At 33.9% G+C, this 17,492-nt stretch overlaps 1 protein-coding gene across 3 annotated transcripts; it reads right to left on the reverse strand.

The window, feature by feature from the left end:
• Positions 1–12,989: 12,989 nt before the first annotated feature.
• Positions 12,990–14,011, reverse strand: LOC137919413 (flightin-like). Of its 3 annotated transcripts, none has more exons than XM_068762496.1 (4): positions 13,905–14,011; positions 13,622–13,808; positions 13,261–13,510; positions 12,990–13,123 (listed from the first exon to the last, which is right to left on the reverse strand). In XM_068762496.1, the coding sequence occupies exons 2-4, from the start codon at positions 13,792–13,794 to the stop codon at positions 13,091–13,093; spliced, it is 456 nt and encodes a 151-aa protein (XP_068618597.1). In that variant the 5' UTR covers positions 13,795–13,808; positions 13,905–14,011; the 3' UTR covers positions 12,990–13,090. The 3 variants fall into 3 exon arrangements, with proteins under 3 accessions (XP_068618597.1, XP_068618589.1, XP_068618605.1); XM_068762504.1 differs by having other exon boundaries at positions 13,019–13,121; positions 13,245–13,510; XM_068762488.1 differs by having other exon boundaries at positions 13,007–13,510.
• Positions 14,012–17,492: the final 3,481 nt, after the last annotated feature.

Genomic DNA, 17,492 nt, shown 5'->3' on the forward strand with positions numbered 1-17,492 from the left:
TTACCAAGATTATCCGTTTAATATTACTATACGTAATAAATCATATACAGTGATCACTTGTGTAACTTTTGAGAATGGAAGAAAAATAAATAATTATAGAAACCGATATAAAATAGATCTATTCTTATTAAAATTAAATAAATTACAACGAGAATTTCAAATGCGTTTAGAAATTAAAAATGCCCCAAACAAATTGAGTTTGTATTTTTTGTGATATCTTTTATATTTTATTTTATATATTTTTGACATAGCACATAAATAACTTCATACTAGATAAATGTAAACTGTCCGGATGTTTTTATAAAAGTCAGACATTGAAATAACGAATTGTAATTTTTATTAAAAGTGAAACATGCAAAAAAACCGCGCCGAATTACCTTTTCGATGTTGATGACTCAAATTCCCGATGTTGCCTTTCACAGGGGACAAAGGATAATTGAATAACACCAAAACAATGGACAACGTTGCCGAGCGCATGGCGCCGTGTACCAATGCGACTGAAAAATTTTATTACAAAACGAAAATAAAATATTTCGCGAGATTTTGAATTATCGTTTCCGATTTTTATTTAATTTTTCACCTTTGCAGCGGCATGTAACGTTTATGTAAATGACTTCATGTTGAGTTGGCAAGTGATTTTGACATCGCATTCAAATAAAATAAAGCATAAAATGATTTAATGGATTTTTTTATTATTGAACGACTTAAAGCATAAAGGTATGTTGTTGGTGAGTTTATTCAGCTGACACGTTTCATATTATTAGTACTTTTAATGGGCATTTTAAGCCTTGTATTTCAATAAGAAGGTACGGATCTGGCCTTTTTCTTATCTTACTCTGTTGCTCAAAGGTCCTTTACAGATTTTCCAGGTGCCGACTGGTGCACCTCTTTTAAGGCAGCAAATCTCGTGAATATTTTCCTTCTAGCAGTTGTTATATGATCTGAGATCTGTAATTAAACCTGCGTTCCTCGATCATAATCATTCTTAATATAATAAACATTGTTTTATTAATTCTTGTTTAACTAGATGATTAAAAAAGGTATAATATATTATTGAAATATTTAATGGAATCAAGCGTTACCTTGCTGAAGTCCATCCAAAGTAAGAAAAGGACCAATATTTAGCCACTTCCGCACATGCAGTGGTAGTCGTGCAACAAAGCGCACCGCCCGCCAGCCCGCTGATGAATGCGTATGCGGCAAACAATGCGTATCACACAACTGCCACCGTTAATTCACTCAACACGTGTTTCACCCCTCCACGGGGCATCTTCAGGAGTATATTACATCGATTAGTGCCAAACACAGAGTCCACGTTTGACTCTGCATGTACGTTAGTGGCTAAATATTGGTTCTTTCCTTACTTATTATTGAAATAATTGTGAACCGATATAGCTTTTTGGTTAAAAGACTATCAAACAATAGTTTAATCGTGGCTTCGATTCCAGACCGTTACAACATCGTCAATGTGAACAAAGATAATAGTCAAGCTGAAGTAATAATGGGTACGCCACATGGAGAATTACAAATGATTGGAGAGTTCTTAAAATTCAAGATTGGAGAACATAGTAGATAACATGACTTCTAACCGTTACTATTGTAAATCTATGGGAAAGACAGTGAACATCCCATCTAGTCAATTTCTGTATCTCTTGAGAAATCTGTGAAGCTAACAAATAATATGAAGATTGTAAATCAGTTTATATTATTACAATCAAAATAAATATATCATATTTTACTGATATTGAAATCTTTTTACAATCTTCTCAAACATCTTATCTGTTATAAAAGTCGGCATAAGAAGAGACTGCAGGCAACAATTTCTCGTATCATTTGTTAATTGAGAATTTATTTTGTTCATTATTTTTTGGAATTCTTGAATTTCTGGTATCAAATCATCACGTTGGCTCGACGGTATTGAATCTGAATCTGGTGATCGTCGGACGATATTAATTTCTCTACTGAACTTATCTATAAAGAAGAGAAATTCATTTATAAATGAAATGGTAATTAGAATGTTATTATATTTATTTTTAGAATATATTTTAGAACCTAAATTGTATATAACAAAGATCACTTGATCATTTTTTCACCGTGTATCGCGCTTACATTATATAGATAGTAAGAAAGGGACTAATATATAGCTACTACCGAGCACTCGGTGTTTGGCGCTGGTCGGTGTAACATCTCCTGAGGATGCCCCGTGGAGGGGTGAAACACGTGTTGAGAGAATTAATGGTGGCAGTTGTGTTTCGTATTGTTTGCCGCACGTGCATTTATCAGCAGGCTGGCGGGCGGTGCACTTCATTGCACGACTACTGCTGCATAGCGGAAGTAGCTATATATTAGTCCCTTTCTTAGTTAGGATGTACTTCCGCAAGGTAACGCCTGAATCTATTAGATATATACAGATAAACAAGTTCAGGTTTGACTTTTCAGCATTACATTAATTTATCGTATTTGGTTCGTCGGGTACGGTGGTCTGGGCTGATGATGTGCCAGACTTAGGAAGACTTCTTGGTAACTTCTGTATCGATCTTCACCTTCTCCTGCTATTTGATGGCTCTACCAATCGATTTTGCAAGACGTAATACAAAATTTAATTTTTAAATATTGGAACGGAAATTTACCTATAAGATGTACCTTTATCTAATTTTTTCGATATATCTTTTTCTATACAGTGTTTTAACCCAAATTTTTATTAACTCGTAATGTAGATGGTATATAGTATGTATAATTAATAATAAAAAGTTCAAAATTATATTTAACAAAGTTTATTTCGGCAGTAATATAAATATATACAATTATGAAGACATCTGCATTCGATTGTTTGGTAATTTTGAAATGAACTTGAAAATTGTTTTCAATCTTTTGAAATCTTTTCTCTCTGCAAGGCTTCTGCTCGCATCTTACGAGTTCTCGCAACGAAACCTACCGCCACTTCACACAAGTAATTTTCATATTAACATATTATTAGAATAAAATTATATGTATAATTGTAGAATCTAATACTAGATATTTCTTATATCCATGCTTTTATTGCATATGTTCATTTCTCTTTTATTCTCTATCTCAATTATTAAGATATACTCTCTTTCTTTTGTAACAAATGCTTGGGTCTAAGCTAGGACAATTATGTTTCAGTCTGTGTCGTTTATGGGTGATCGTTACCGGAGCTGTTGATGTCGAAGTGGTCCTTTTAGTAAACGCTGATGATTGCTTCTTTTGTTTGTGTGGTTTCTTCTTGAAGGGCGCGTTGGGATGGTTCAGAATTAATTTTTTATAATCTGTGTTGAAGGTTTCTTTAAAGTATCTTTTTGCCTCATTTCCAAGTAGCAACGGGAATGCCATTACTGGTTGTTCACCACTGCATCCACCATCACAGAGTCTATAAGGTGCGGTAAACATAAGAATATTCGGTTTGCTTATATCTAAAATTTTTATAAATCATTCATTAATATTTCTCCGTATTAAAATAACATATCTTTCTAATTTTTTTTTGGCTATATCTTTAAGTAATCCAACTAGTCAGATATACATATAATTGGTTATATATCTATGTTTAAATTGAAATAGTGAAATCAAATCATAGTTCTGTTGTAACCACTATAGCGGTCAAATGCGTCACAATTGTTTGGTAGTTGCGGTTGTTGCGTTCAGCTTCTAAGTCGACTTGAATCCGATTTGATTTGCCAACCGGCCGCGTCTAATTACGTTGCCCAATTTGCGAATACACGTGTTCAGTTTCAACGTTCTTATGGTCTATTCTATTCTGCGCTATATTCGAGTAATTTATCATATTTTGTGTAAATATAAATGTAGTTGTATATACAATAATGCAATCGACAAAAACGTTTCAAAGTAAACTTGAATGTTTATTTGTTACAATTGTGTTAGTGTATGGAATGTTGCTTATACTACACCTAATATAACAGGAACCTTTATATATATATATATATATATATATATATATATATATATATATATATATATATATATATATATATATATATTTGTGTATATATCTATACATGTGTGTGTGTGTGTGCGCGAACGGTATATTGTTCTTACGATATTATTATTAATGTATGATATATTAATAAGTACCAATTTACTTTACATATGTATGCATATGTATACATCTCTTATGTTTTTGTATCTTTGATTATTAAGTATTTCAATGCAAAGAACAATTTTTTTTTGTTTATAGAGTAATTAAGAATAACAGAGTTGCTTTCGTATTAATTTTGGTGTAACTCGATGTGGCGCTTGTATATACTTTATAATAACTTGATTAATGAATTATGTATTTTTAATGTTACCTTAAGAAGCTACAAAAAATTACTTATAAGCGAAGCATTTCATTTTGGTCTAGTCTGATGTTAAGCGATGATCAGATCTATGATGCTGCATGCTTGCTTAGAAGAAACCTATTCATTCTTGTCTTGAAGATTCCTAAGTTATAATTGGCTGGAAGCAATAATGCTGGTAGGTTGTTCTACAACATTTTCGTCTATAAAAGTGTTAGCAAAACGCTTACTGTGGTTGGAAGGAATTTCTACCGTGTACGGGTGTCGTGAATCCTTGCGTCATGTTGTCCGATCGAAGAAAGGAGATGGCGGTTTTTCTGTGTAATTTCAACGTAACTTATCGCGGCCTTTGAAGCTTCTAGCTTATTATTATGTTTATTTTATTTATAGTTTATTGTGATTATTGTAAATGACTAGTTTAGTGAATTTAATAAAAAAAAATAGTGATTTTGTCACTAAATTAAGCTAAGAATTAAACTCGAGACGGTTTGGACCAATTCGTATGTGTAAAATATTTTTGTTGTTACACAAGAAAAGTTATCATGATGAAATTATACTAAAATAATTTAAAATGTCATTTTTTTTTCGTATAAAAACAAAATGAAATATCTATTCCAAGTTGTTAACTATCAGGGGGACCGGAAAGTAATTTCCTTTCCTTAAGTTAAATTCACACGACTAATCAACAATATATTCACCTTTTATTCCATTATCAACAACCTTTTCCCATCTCGTATACAAATTTTCAATGCCGGAGAGGTAAAAATCAATCGGTTTCTTTGTAAAATATGTCGAAAGACATTACTTTCCGGTTCTCCTGATATTTAAAGTTAAGGATTGTGTTTCGTACATTTATATAGTCACTGCAAGGAATAGGTCTCCTTTATGGACAACTGCGATCACCGGTCCTGCGTAGTTTGCTTTATATCACTATAACTTAAAGTTGGTTAAAATTACTAACATTACAGTCTTCTGTTCTTATTGAATAAATAAACATTGTTAAAAAATTATAAACTACAAATGTATTAGTCGGACCGGAAAGTAATGTCACTTTCTTGTATTTACACGACTACATTTCTTAACAAGTTTTTATTTCTATTCAACAATATATTCACCTTCGTTATCAACAACCTTTTGCTATCTAGTATACAACGTATTCCATGTACGTAATGAGTTACCAAATGACAATTAAATATCGACATGCGAAACAGAAATAGAAACGACTTTACTTTCCGGTCCTCCTAATATATATATACTATAAACTTGGTATTAATAATTCCATAGAACTTACTAGAACCTCGCACGGCTCGATTGATAAAATCTCCACCGTCTATAGATGGTACCGCGGCCTTCGTTTTCCCATAAAATACGCATGCAACGCACAAAAATACCACAGACGAACTTTTAAGTGTTAATTTTAAATTTACATTCGCATACTCCATCATTGTTTATTTCTCGTAGAACAGACGTTAGGTTTACTCCTAACAGCTTCTGTTCTTTCAAAGTTTATATTAACAGGTAACGCTGCATTCTTTACTAGTCTAAATTTTCTTCAACATAAACAACTATAGTATAAATTTAACTCATAAGAAACGTCAGTGCAATAATTTCTAGTTGGATAAAGCTCGAGTACGGTGTAGTGGTATAAATTTTTGTTATAAATAAATAAAACTAATTGAAAATTTTCACTCGATGCGAAATAAAATTTTACGTTCGACCGTAAAACCTTGGTACGTATTTACGGAACTATACGTTTCGGTAAGGTGATATAAACAAAGCACCTTATACCCATAAGGATACTGAAATGGGTAGATAGTCTTGAAGTTTTCTCATCTATCATATAAACGGTGGTCGAACTTGCATATTAAGACAATATAGATTTATTACAGTGGGGAATAGATACAGTGTATATATACTGCTATGATAAATTTAGTAAAACAAACTAAAACATACAAAGGCCGGTTATGTATAGAAGTTAACAGAAAATAGATGAAATATTAAGATATGTCGGAAGATGAAACAATTGTGGTCGATTTCTCTAACACTGTAATTTTGAAATGCGCCCGCTGTAATTGACAAAATACTCATATAAATGTATAATTTTTTGGCATATGCTTTTCCCAAATTTCGTCACGATGACCTATACGCCGCTAGCATCTAGAAAATTTCTGAAACCTTATGGTGTCGGTGGAAAGCTTACCCACAGTGCGGTTCGTGTTCACTACTTGAACCTAAGCAAGAAAAGGACCAATATTTAGCCACTTCCGCACATGCAGTGGTAGTCGTGCAACAAAGTGCACCGCCCGCCAGCCCGCTGATAAATGCGTATGCGGCAAACAATGCAAATCACACAACCGCCACCGCCAAATCACTCAACACGTGTTTCACCCCTCCACGGGGCATCTTCAGGAGTTATGTTACACCGATTAGTGCCTGATCAGTAGTCAAAATTCAAGATGACCTTTTGACAACAAATTCTCAGATTCGTTTTTCATATTTATTTTATATTTTACTAACCATTTCTTTTACTATGATGATCTATATTATTTATTGGCGTCCGTGCCTTTGTTTTAACATTTACGTGTAATATTTCTGAAAAAATTTTTTAGTCAAGTATTTATTAACTTTTATCATTTAACATTTAATACTAAGTTGAAGTCAACTGATTAATATGATTATTATTTTTAAAATAATTAGTGTTTTAAAATTTACCATTATGTATTTTTTTACCATTACTTCTTATTATATACCTAGCACTATATTACAGCGTGTGGAATACTGAATACTGTCATTACAAACACATTCACAGTACACAGTACACACAATATATATATATATGTATATGTATTTATATGTGTAATATTATTGTAAAGCTTATACATGTTTATATGTAATATCTTTCCCACCCACTTAAATAAGAACGCTATGCAAAAAGTTTGAGAAAGAAATGTCAAACATATTTAAAAGTAAAATAAAAATATTTTTATTATTATTTTTACAGTAGGAAAACGAAACGTATCCACCAGACGAAATACGCGACAATAGTCTCGTTGGACGAGACCTAAATATAGTCGACCAAGATAATGACCCAGTTCTAGAAAATCTTGATAAATCAACTCTGTCATGTTCGTTTACATTCCTAGAAAGTTTATATTTAATCAATGTATATATAAGTAGATATACATTTTCTTTACACCGTCGAAATCACCTTGAAATGAGACGTATTCAAAGCCGCAGTGATTTTGGTTATTTGAGTTTGTGGTGACATATTTGAACAACGGCTGTTGCCGTATGTCCCAATGCGTTCGTGCGCGAATTTATAATCCAGTCAATGACGTAACAGATCGGTTTACTTCGAGTTAAATGTACTCGGTAAATTGATTTTAGCCAACGACTATTACGAAACTCACTGCTTTCACAATCTTTTTTATATCAAAAGTTTCAATACAAAATATAACATATTTTAATGTAATACATTTCGTTTTTCCTTCACCGCAAATAATAGAAATAATTTAAATTAATATGATTATTTATATATACTCTGTGATTTGTTTTGTTTTCTGTTTCTTCAATTTTTCTCTACGTGAAATGTCCTTGTGTTTTGTGGACAAATAAAAAATGTTAGTCGAATTAGTTGCACCGGTTTTCAGTTTTATGGTTAGCAATAATACATTTTGTCATTTTGTTATATACCTATATGTTTCTTTATTTTTTTAACATTCTATGGACGAATTGCATGACATACTACCTACATTCAGCGACTTACTGTGACCTTAAGTATGTCTTTAGACTAACTAGTTTAGACCATTCAGTGTCTGAGACTTCTGATCCTAGGTCAGCGGGTTCGATTCCCGAGATACAATCTTATATAATTCACAATTTGTGCATTAATTATACAAGATTACCGCTGCTCATAAACAAGTTTTCAGACCATAGCTAGTGTCCTATACCTACCATTGCGATCAACCCCCCTACAAAATGTGGGGATAAGGTATATCACCTCTTAGATATTTTTGAGGAAGGCCTATTGTTAAACAAGAAAAGGACCAATATTTAGCCACTTCCGCACATGCTGTGGTAGTCGTGCAACAAAGTGCACCGCCCGCCAGCCCGCTGATAAATGCGTATGCGGCAAACAATGCGAATCACACAACCGCCACCGCCAAACCACTCAACACGTGTTTCACCCCTCCACGGGGCATCTTCAGGAGTTATGTTCACACCGATTAGTGCCAAACAAAGAGTCCGTTTCCGTTTCTTGATTCGCATTGCACGACTACCACTGCATGTGCGGAAGTGGCTAAATATTGGTCCTTTTCTTGCTTAGGATGGACTTCCGCGAGGTAACGTCTGATTCCATTAAATATTTAAGGCCTATTGTTTGCAGTGGGTGTCTACGGGCTACAACACACGAAGATGAATAATTTCAAATCATATCTATTTGTTCACTCGTCTGAAGGAACGAAAGGTTCTCGAGTGGCCACCGCGAGCCGATAGACGTGGCATGGGTCCCCCAATAGGTAGAACGACATAGTAAAGATCGCTGGAAATCCCTTAATGAGGGCAGCGCAGTAACGATCATTGTGTCGATTTTTTGGAGGAGGCGTATATATGCCTTGCTATGGTATGAAACGATCCCAACATAGTCTAGAATTGGCAAGTTGAATTATTAGTAGTTAGACCATATATCAGATAAAACAAATAACCGGTTTTAAGTACAAGACAACCTTGGTGTGTCACACTAGCTAATTGCCTGCCCTTTCCTGTCGGTTTTATTAGATAAGCTTATGTCCAATTGTGGATGCCTAGGGGCTTAAATCATTGAAGCGATTGCCCAGCTGTGTACTTATATAATATAACGTCATATAGTCACATATACTTATTTCATCAAAGAACAATTGGCTTGTCCTCAACTCTATTTATTCTATGATCGACTCTGGATTATTTATCGTGCGAAATAAACATGACGTAAACATATGGATTATGTCAATTTTATACATTTCTGTATATCTATGTTTTGTTGATAGTTTAAAGGTACATAGATCAATAATGCTTAACTTATTTGGACTTAAGTTTGAACGCCTAAATATAGAATTTAAATATTAATAAGCATATGATTCAGTTAAGACAGAAGGTTCCGATGTAACTTTAAAAAGTAATGTAGCCAAGGTTCAACACGTTACTTATAATACTTAAGTACAAAAACAAAATAGAGAGAGGAGGAGAAAAAAGAAGTAATGTAAATAGTGTTAACCTGTATTAAATAAGTATAAGAAATTAGAAAACAAACAGGAATACTATAAAAATAAAGCTGAAAGCGCAAATGTGATAGTTATCTGAACCTTTGATATTTGAGGAAAGAGGTGAAGAAAGGTGATGCATGAAAGAAAATTAGTATGTAAAGCATGGATGCACAGACCGCGGCCCGCCGGTCGAATACTGGTGCCCCGCCGACAAAAATAATACTTTCGTGCATTCGAAAAATATTGAATTCTATTCTAGAATAAAACCAAAAAAAAAAAAATTACCTATACTTCTGGCGGCCGGCCCGCCATCAGTTCATGATTTGTCCGATTGGCCCCTAGTCTTAACAAGTCTGTGCAACCATGATGTAAAGGGATGCTAGATAATTATAGAATGAAAGAAGAGAAAAGTTAGATCAAATGACGAAATTTGATATACGCTTAGTTTATATATTATAATTGTCACCTTAATTAATATATAAACTTGAACGGTAGAGTAAGCAAGCATGAAAGATTATTAACTAACTATTCGGGTCTGCGAGATATTAATCAACGTATAGCACCCGGCGATAAATATTGCATATCGACCTTTGGAAAGAGATGATCGGCTAATTACGGCTTCGTAGAGCATTATCTCTTTCCCGCACTACCTATGTGACGTTTTGTCGGTCGTGCGAGAGAGATAACGCTCTATGAAGCCGAAAGAGATTGTCTCTATCAAAAGGTCGATGTGCAATATTTATCGCCGGGTATTGTAATCGAAATCATAGTAACATTTAATTATCAACGAATTTGGCTGAACGCCTGTCGTACCTGATAGGTAAACAAGTATGGTGGCATTCGTCCAAACGGTTATATACACTGAGCTGTCAAAGATAAGTTATTTTAGATATGTCGGCATTGAAACTTCACCGGCGATGAGTGGATCTGTCCGGTTTGACAATGAGGCAAGTGATTTAAGTGTCTCCTTACAATATATCTGTATGGTATACGACAATTGAATATATCATTGATATTGAATTCAATTAAAATCTCTAAACCCATCATAGCATCTCATTAGATCAATGTTTATCTAACTTTATTATAATTTTATGTGTCGTGTCTGTCTCGTGGTTCATCTAGCTTGCTATTAAATTGTATTTAAATGTAATACGTTCGTGTCAATTTTATCACACTAAAAACACAACCCACTATATATATATATATATATATATATATACAACATATACACTATATATATATATATATATATATATATATATATACAACCTCTGCAAGGTTATAAGAGCTATAGTTTGAATTTTTCAAATTAATTTGATCATCACTTCTCTTTACGACAATACAGTGATGCAAAAATATGCGGCGAATATCTCCATCTCATCAGGAAGGCAATGCCGCTCTCTATCTTTCATCTGAATCTCACACTAATAGAATGTGCTATTACAACCACTTTTGAAATCGACTCGGAAGATAGTTCTGCTGAGAGCCGGCGACAAACTCAACAATTGCTCTTTACAGATATAGTTTTATTAGTTCGCGACAATAATTAGTTTCCTAGCTTTCAACATTTAACTTCACATATCAGTATAGTATTATTGAATACAATAATATACTATTTTAAGATATATTTCTATGTTGATTTTCAATCTCTTAAGATTTTAAATTGATACTCTATAATACATTTAACTAAGACATATCTATAGAAGAATAAATGAACTGTTCAGATAAATAGATGTTTTATTTTTAAATCATCATAGGATTATGGTGTTTGTCTATGGTTAAATTTTGTCGTATTTGAGCTGGTAAAGACGATCCACTTTAGATTATAGAGACTAGAATGCTGCCTTATCACTGGAATTGCGTTTTAATATACCATTCGTAAGTTTAAAGAAGCTTATACCTTTCTTTAAACTCGCTACACTAATTGACACCAGATATTCTCAGTGGCAGCCCGTTTCACTAATTCTATTATTTACACTGTAGGAGATCTACAATTAGACTTACTCCCTCATAGATTACCAAAAGTTCCAGTTGGAACAATTTCAATCTACCTTGTGGGTCAACGTCTCCACTATAAGAACTTTCTTCCAACCGACTTCATTTTAAACCAATTCACCAATCTGTTACGCTATGTTGATTGCTCAGTTAATTTTTATTAATATAGAATCAACAGTGATAAAATTATTAGCATTACAAAAAGAAAAAAGTAATCTACAATAAAATGTTTATTTTTTTTTGTGTTTTATACAAAATCTTCGTTCATACCCAAATCTTTTATAATACAACCTGTTCGATTTTTGAATCTGTTACCGCTGATTATAAGACGTGATAACTCATTATCTATTTTTTAATAAAAATTGTTAAAATAATCCTTATTTTCTTTCTCTATTTGCTTTTTCTTTCCGATTCAAGCGCTACCAAAGTCAGCTTAATGTTTTATATAGAGATAAATAGGTATGCATACATAAGTAGATCAAAATAGTACTTGTTATTCAATTATTTATATATTTTATAGTGTGTACAATTAAAAACCTCTTCAGACCAAAAAAAAAATAATGTAAAGATAGAAAATATCTAAAACGTTTTGAGGAATTTACATTTGACTTCTCTGCCTTAATTATGAAAATAAAAGAAGTAAGGAATATGTCAAAATAAGATAACAGATGAAAGAGTTAAAATTACAATAAATTTTGATGATTTACCAAAAAAGAAGAACAAAGAAGAATTGATCTGTTAGCGACATAGTACGAGCCCCACCCAGAAGAAAAAGGTAGTATCTCGTAATAAATTGCAGGCAACTAATTTGTTCCACCGTAATATTAAAGGTAGTTTATTAAACAATTTATCTAATATACTCTGCTAGCCGAAAAACAAGATCGATTATTTAACATTACTCAACGTAGTATTTAATTATCTGTAATTATGACGTTAATTGTTAAAAGCGAAGGCCGGGAGTCGAGCGAGGTATTTATTTTGTCTAATGCCCATTTGTTTTACTTGTATTAAGTGCTTCCTTGTGTCAACGTTCCCAAGCGCGTTTACAGTGAAAAGCTCTCCAAGTGTCACGAATTTTTAAAAATAGAACGAAGCGATGTTATCAGTGCGCTTCACCCTTGCCGTCATCATATTAAACACGTTACTATATTGTTTAGTTTAAAAATAAAACTTAAGGTATTTATAAATTACCAGTACAAGCAATTGCAATGTACACCTTAACACACACGGTTATAAGAACTATTTTTATTCGTAGAAAGTTTTATAGACGGTGAGATCTTATATAAACAAAAGATAATCTACTGGATGATCTTAAATGTAAACGAACTGAAAAGATTTAAAACATCGCATTGCCTGTGTTCCTGAATAAATCGCTGCGCTTTTATAAATTTGTTATTGTAACTTATATTTATATATGAGTTTGAGTTATCGCAAGCAAAAATTAAAGACAATTTATAACTTATTGTTTATTGTCTTCTCAACTGTGTTCTTAATAAATAGGAATGCGGACGGCTTCCGATGTGGGGAGGTCGATGAGCTAGCTTAACGCCACAGTTCGTTCACGCCAGGGAGATCCTGTAACATCGATATAAAGGTCAAGCCGAGGGGGGCGGGCAGCGGCGACTTCGTGGCAGATAAAGCGGTGTGATAAAGCGAAGCTACAGGGACACGGAACTAAATCCGAGATTTGAATACTTCCTCGCTATACGGGCCTTGCTGTGGTAGCGGTGAAACTTCGCGCCGGTTGAGATGTGGTGGAGCAGACTGGTGTCCTGGTTGTATGTCCTCGTCAAGTAGCTGGTGTCCTTAGACATATAAGTCCTGAGTGCCCTCTCGCCCCATGTCTGGGCCCGCGGCTTCTCTACAGGTAAACCTCTATTGCGTCTGTCCAAGTATGATAGTACATCGTCGTAATAATTTCGCTGATAATCATATATGTAGTTATATTGCAGGAATTTTGGTCTGAAATTATAGAAATAATGGATGCAATGAGTATTTAAGAGTTATCCAAATAAAATTGATTTATAATTAAATTTGCACTTTGTGTTGAATTTTTAGTGTTTGTTAACCAACCTGATCCAGTGCTTGAACACGAGACGTCGAGGTTCGTTCTTTGTGTTGTCCACAGGTGGCGGCGGCTCTGCCACTTCGGGTTTCGCCTCAGCAGAGCCTTCCGCTGGAGCGTCTCCGGAGGCCGGTGCAGCAGCAGCCGGCGCTGGTGTTTCCTCAACTACGTCGTCCCACATCGCGCTAGATAATTCTAAGATGAAAACGTATTCGTTATAACACTTTTTAAAATATAACTGTGTTGTTATAATTTATTAAACGCACATCACTGACACTATGATTCACGAACCTGTTCGGAGCTGGTGTAACGTGTGTTTAGGTTGATCGTTCGGACGCGACTGGTGACGGTGAGCCCCTGCCGCGAGCAGCCTCCCGATTTATCTTCCTTCGACCCCATCTGGCCGCCGCTCACGCTACTACGCCCGTGGTGATCGTTGCCAATGACTCTCTGTCAATACATTGAACGCACGAGAAATTCTTTAATACCACTAATTGTCGAGCCAATTTGCGCTGAGGTCCACTTTGATCTGAGAACAAAATACAATCGTTATAAGACGTTTGCCAATTGACACGCGGCAAAGAAATTAAAATGTGATAAAACATAAATTATAACGGACTGCATTGTTCGGTAGAGTCGTGGATGTGTGCCAAAATTCACCGAGGTGCGCGATTGAAGGCCATTAATATCAATATTTTACTTTACCCGCCTACCGTCTCATTTATAATTTCGAATTACATCTTAAGATGTTTATAAATCATACCAGAGAAGTAAATAACATGTTATACTAATTTTAATTTAGTATAGAAATTCGATCCAAGACGCGTTCCTTGAATAACACATGCAGTTACAACAAACTGAATTATTACTCAATCATACACAGAATATTTGCTTTTGTAATTAATAGACGTGAAAATCCTATAGTATTATCCTGTAAAAACATCTATAATCTCTTTACATCTGAAAGATATTTTATTCACTATAATTATTTACTAGATATTATCATTTACTATATTTCTAAATGAACAACTGTTGAGTTTTTCACAGGCATTAAAATTGCTCAATCAATTTCCGATATACCACTGGAGAGATTTGAAACTAATATTAGAGAAATATTATTGAAAAAAGTATATTATTGTATCTAAGAATACTATACTGATGTTAATGTGTGGAATTAAATGTCGATGCTCATAGGAAGCTGATTATTGTCGCGCGCTCTTTATAGAACTATATTTGTAAAGAGCAACTGTTGAGTTTCTCGCCAGCACTTAGCAGAACTGCCTCCCGAACGCAGTACCTTCCAGTAGGGATAACAATGTCGATATTTTATGTTGATTGACGATTTGAAAGTGCCTGTAAATAATTTATACGTATAAATAATAATTTGATTTTGATTTTTAAACACTTTTTTACACAAATAAAAATCTGTTTTTTGTTTATGTGTATACTAAATTATAAAGTGTGTTTAAATATATATGAATATATATTTATATAAATATGTATATATTCATATACATGTATCCCTGTGTGTGTTTCTCTCTCTCTCTCTCCCTCTGTGTGTATTTTACACACGTGTATTTTACAGACATTCAATTATCATCAACATTGCAATGCAGATAATGTGTTTAATTTTATTTTCTTTAAAATGACATCTAAGGTAGGTAGTAAAATTTAAAAAATAATATTTGTTACAGCTACAGTATATTTTCGTTAAACTGGTGTACGTTCCAATGGCTTCAGCAGTTTGGTAAGTCGATATTATTCGCTTTAATTAATTAAATTACTTGTAAAGTTTTTGCGAGGCATCGAGAATACGTTTCGAAATTTACATTTTCGGGCTTCCCGCTTTCGTTTTGGTTAGTAACAGTACGATTGCGGGTTAAAAATGTTATATACATCCTTACTACTTCGACATAAAGTGTATATTTTTTAATTGTATATATTCTATGCCTAAAATTTTAACATTCTAAAACTTCACTACAAAGTTATATTATCTGTACTTGAATCATTATTATTTTAATAGAACCTGTGTCCAGTGCGGTGGTAGCAATATGTTGATATAACGAACACGGACTCGCGCGTATATTGCACGGACGAGATTCTATGCGATCGAAAGATTCATCGACGTGGTGAATACGGCAACCACCACACAGATACTGGCACACAACCTGAGGATGACAATATGGAGTAGGGATGAGGAAGTGGTCGCAAGAAACGTAATTTTAATAACTGTACGTTTTAAGAGCGTAGCGAACAAATAAACAAGACTACTAATTACATTACTTGAATTAAGATATAAAATAGTTTAAGATATTAGAGTAAATTTACTTAGTATTTAATGAAATCAGGCGTTACCTCGCGGAAGTCCATCCTAAGTAAGAAAAGGACCAATATTTAACCACCAAACACAGAGTGTGTAGTGACTCTGTTTGGCACTAATCGGTGTAACATAACTCCTGAAGATACCCCGTGGAGGGGTGAAACACGTGTTGAGTAATTTGGCGGTGGCGGTTGTGTGATTCGCATTGTTTGCCGCATACGCATTTATCAGCGGGCTGGCGGGCGGTGCACTTTATTGCACGACTACCATTGCATGTGCGGAAGTGGCTAAATATTGGTCCTTTTCTTACTTAAATTAACTTAGTAAACACTGTGAAATGCAAATACGTGAGAAAAAAACCAGTATATACAATGTAATTGTAAAAACAAAAGCACGGACGCTGATATCTGTGAAATAAATATTTAATAAAATAAAAGTCGCTGAAAACAATGACAGACATTCCAAAGGTTTTAGCAGGCAAGCCTTGGTAAGCGCTTAGCTTAAAACTGGTTTTAAATATAGCTCGAGAGCTCTTCCAACAGTCTTAACTTGTGTTACAATGCACATGCTTAACTTATCCAGATCTTGGTCTGCTTAGATGGATAATGACCTGGTTGATGTGCTCCCTAGATCTTGGCAAGGGATGTGACTCAAAATGCGGTTAATAGCCACACCATAACATGGTTTAGAACAAATCGGATAGGTTTGGAAGAACTCTTGTAATTCTTCTATCGATAATAATTAGGCGCTGTCAACCCTGTTTCTTCTCGACAGCATAATAGATAAGGCAATACTCACAGCCAGAGACAGACAGAGATCATCTTGCGTGATAAACCTTTCGAAGACTTACATTCTCTGTTGATGTTGTTGCTGTTAGCCTGAAGGCTTTTACAGCTTCATCGGAGCTGAGTTCAAGCAGCGGAAGGGTCTGTGAACTTAAAAATATACTAAGCTGGTTAAGTGCATACTAGTTGCATGAAGATCTTTCAAATAGGATAGTTCGCGATAGTGAGAGATACAAGGCAAGAAGGTAAACCATGTACTTTTTGAACCGAAGCTGTTATTCACTGGTTATATGTATATTTACATTTTAGTGTCAATTAATCTGGTTAATGTGAACACGGCTTTCTGATTTAATACGTCAATTGGCGAAAGTGTTCTTAACCATTAGAGTACGTTACCTTAATTACTAAAGCCTAATAACATTAAAAATATGTAAATTAACCAATCCAAAGTAGATTTTGTTCTTATATGAGTGGTATCAATTAGATTTTCAAGGTTTTGTTTTTATTGCATTGCTATATATGGGAAAACCTTTGGAGCTAAAATACAATATCTAGTTAAATGAAGCTTTAACTTGAAATAGCTGCTTCACTTTTACGTGCAAAACATTTAATGAGACTGATTTTGACTCTGTGAAATGTTATAGAAATATTTGATATTTTTCAAATTGCACCGTCAGTAGAACAGATAGAGATTTCTTTCGTGTATGAGCTTATCGAGGATCGAATTTGCTGCTTAGAACTATAAACCACAGTGATTATCAACTAAGATCTAGA

Source organism: Battus philenor, unplaced genomic scaffold (assembly GCF_028537555.1).
Source record: "Battus philenor isolate CCGP_79_NKW_IND1 unplaced genomic scaffold, ilBatPhil1.0.hap1 SCAF_1, whole genome shotgun sequence".
NCBI classification, from domain to species: domain Eukaryota; kingdom Metazoa; phylum Arthropoda; class Insecta; order Lepidoptera; family Papilionidae; genus Battus; species Battus philenor.

Coding starts and splice junctions, on each gene's coding strand:
- LOC137919413 (XM_068762488.1), bottom strand. CDS start 13,794: ATGTGGGACGACGTAGTTGAGGAAACACCAGCGCCGGCTGCTGCTGCA. Junction 13,511..13,621: donor GTGTTCAAGCACTGGATCAG/GTTGGTTAACAA, acceptor CTATAATTTCAG/ACCAAAATTCCTGCAATATA.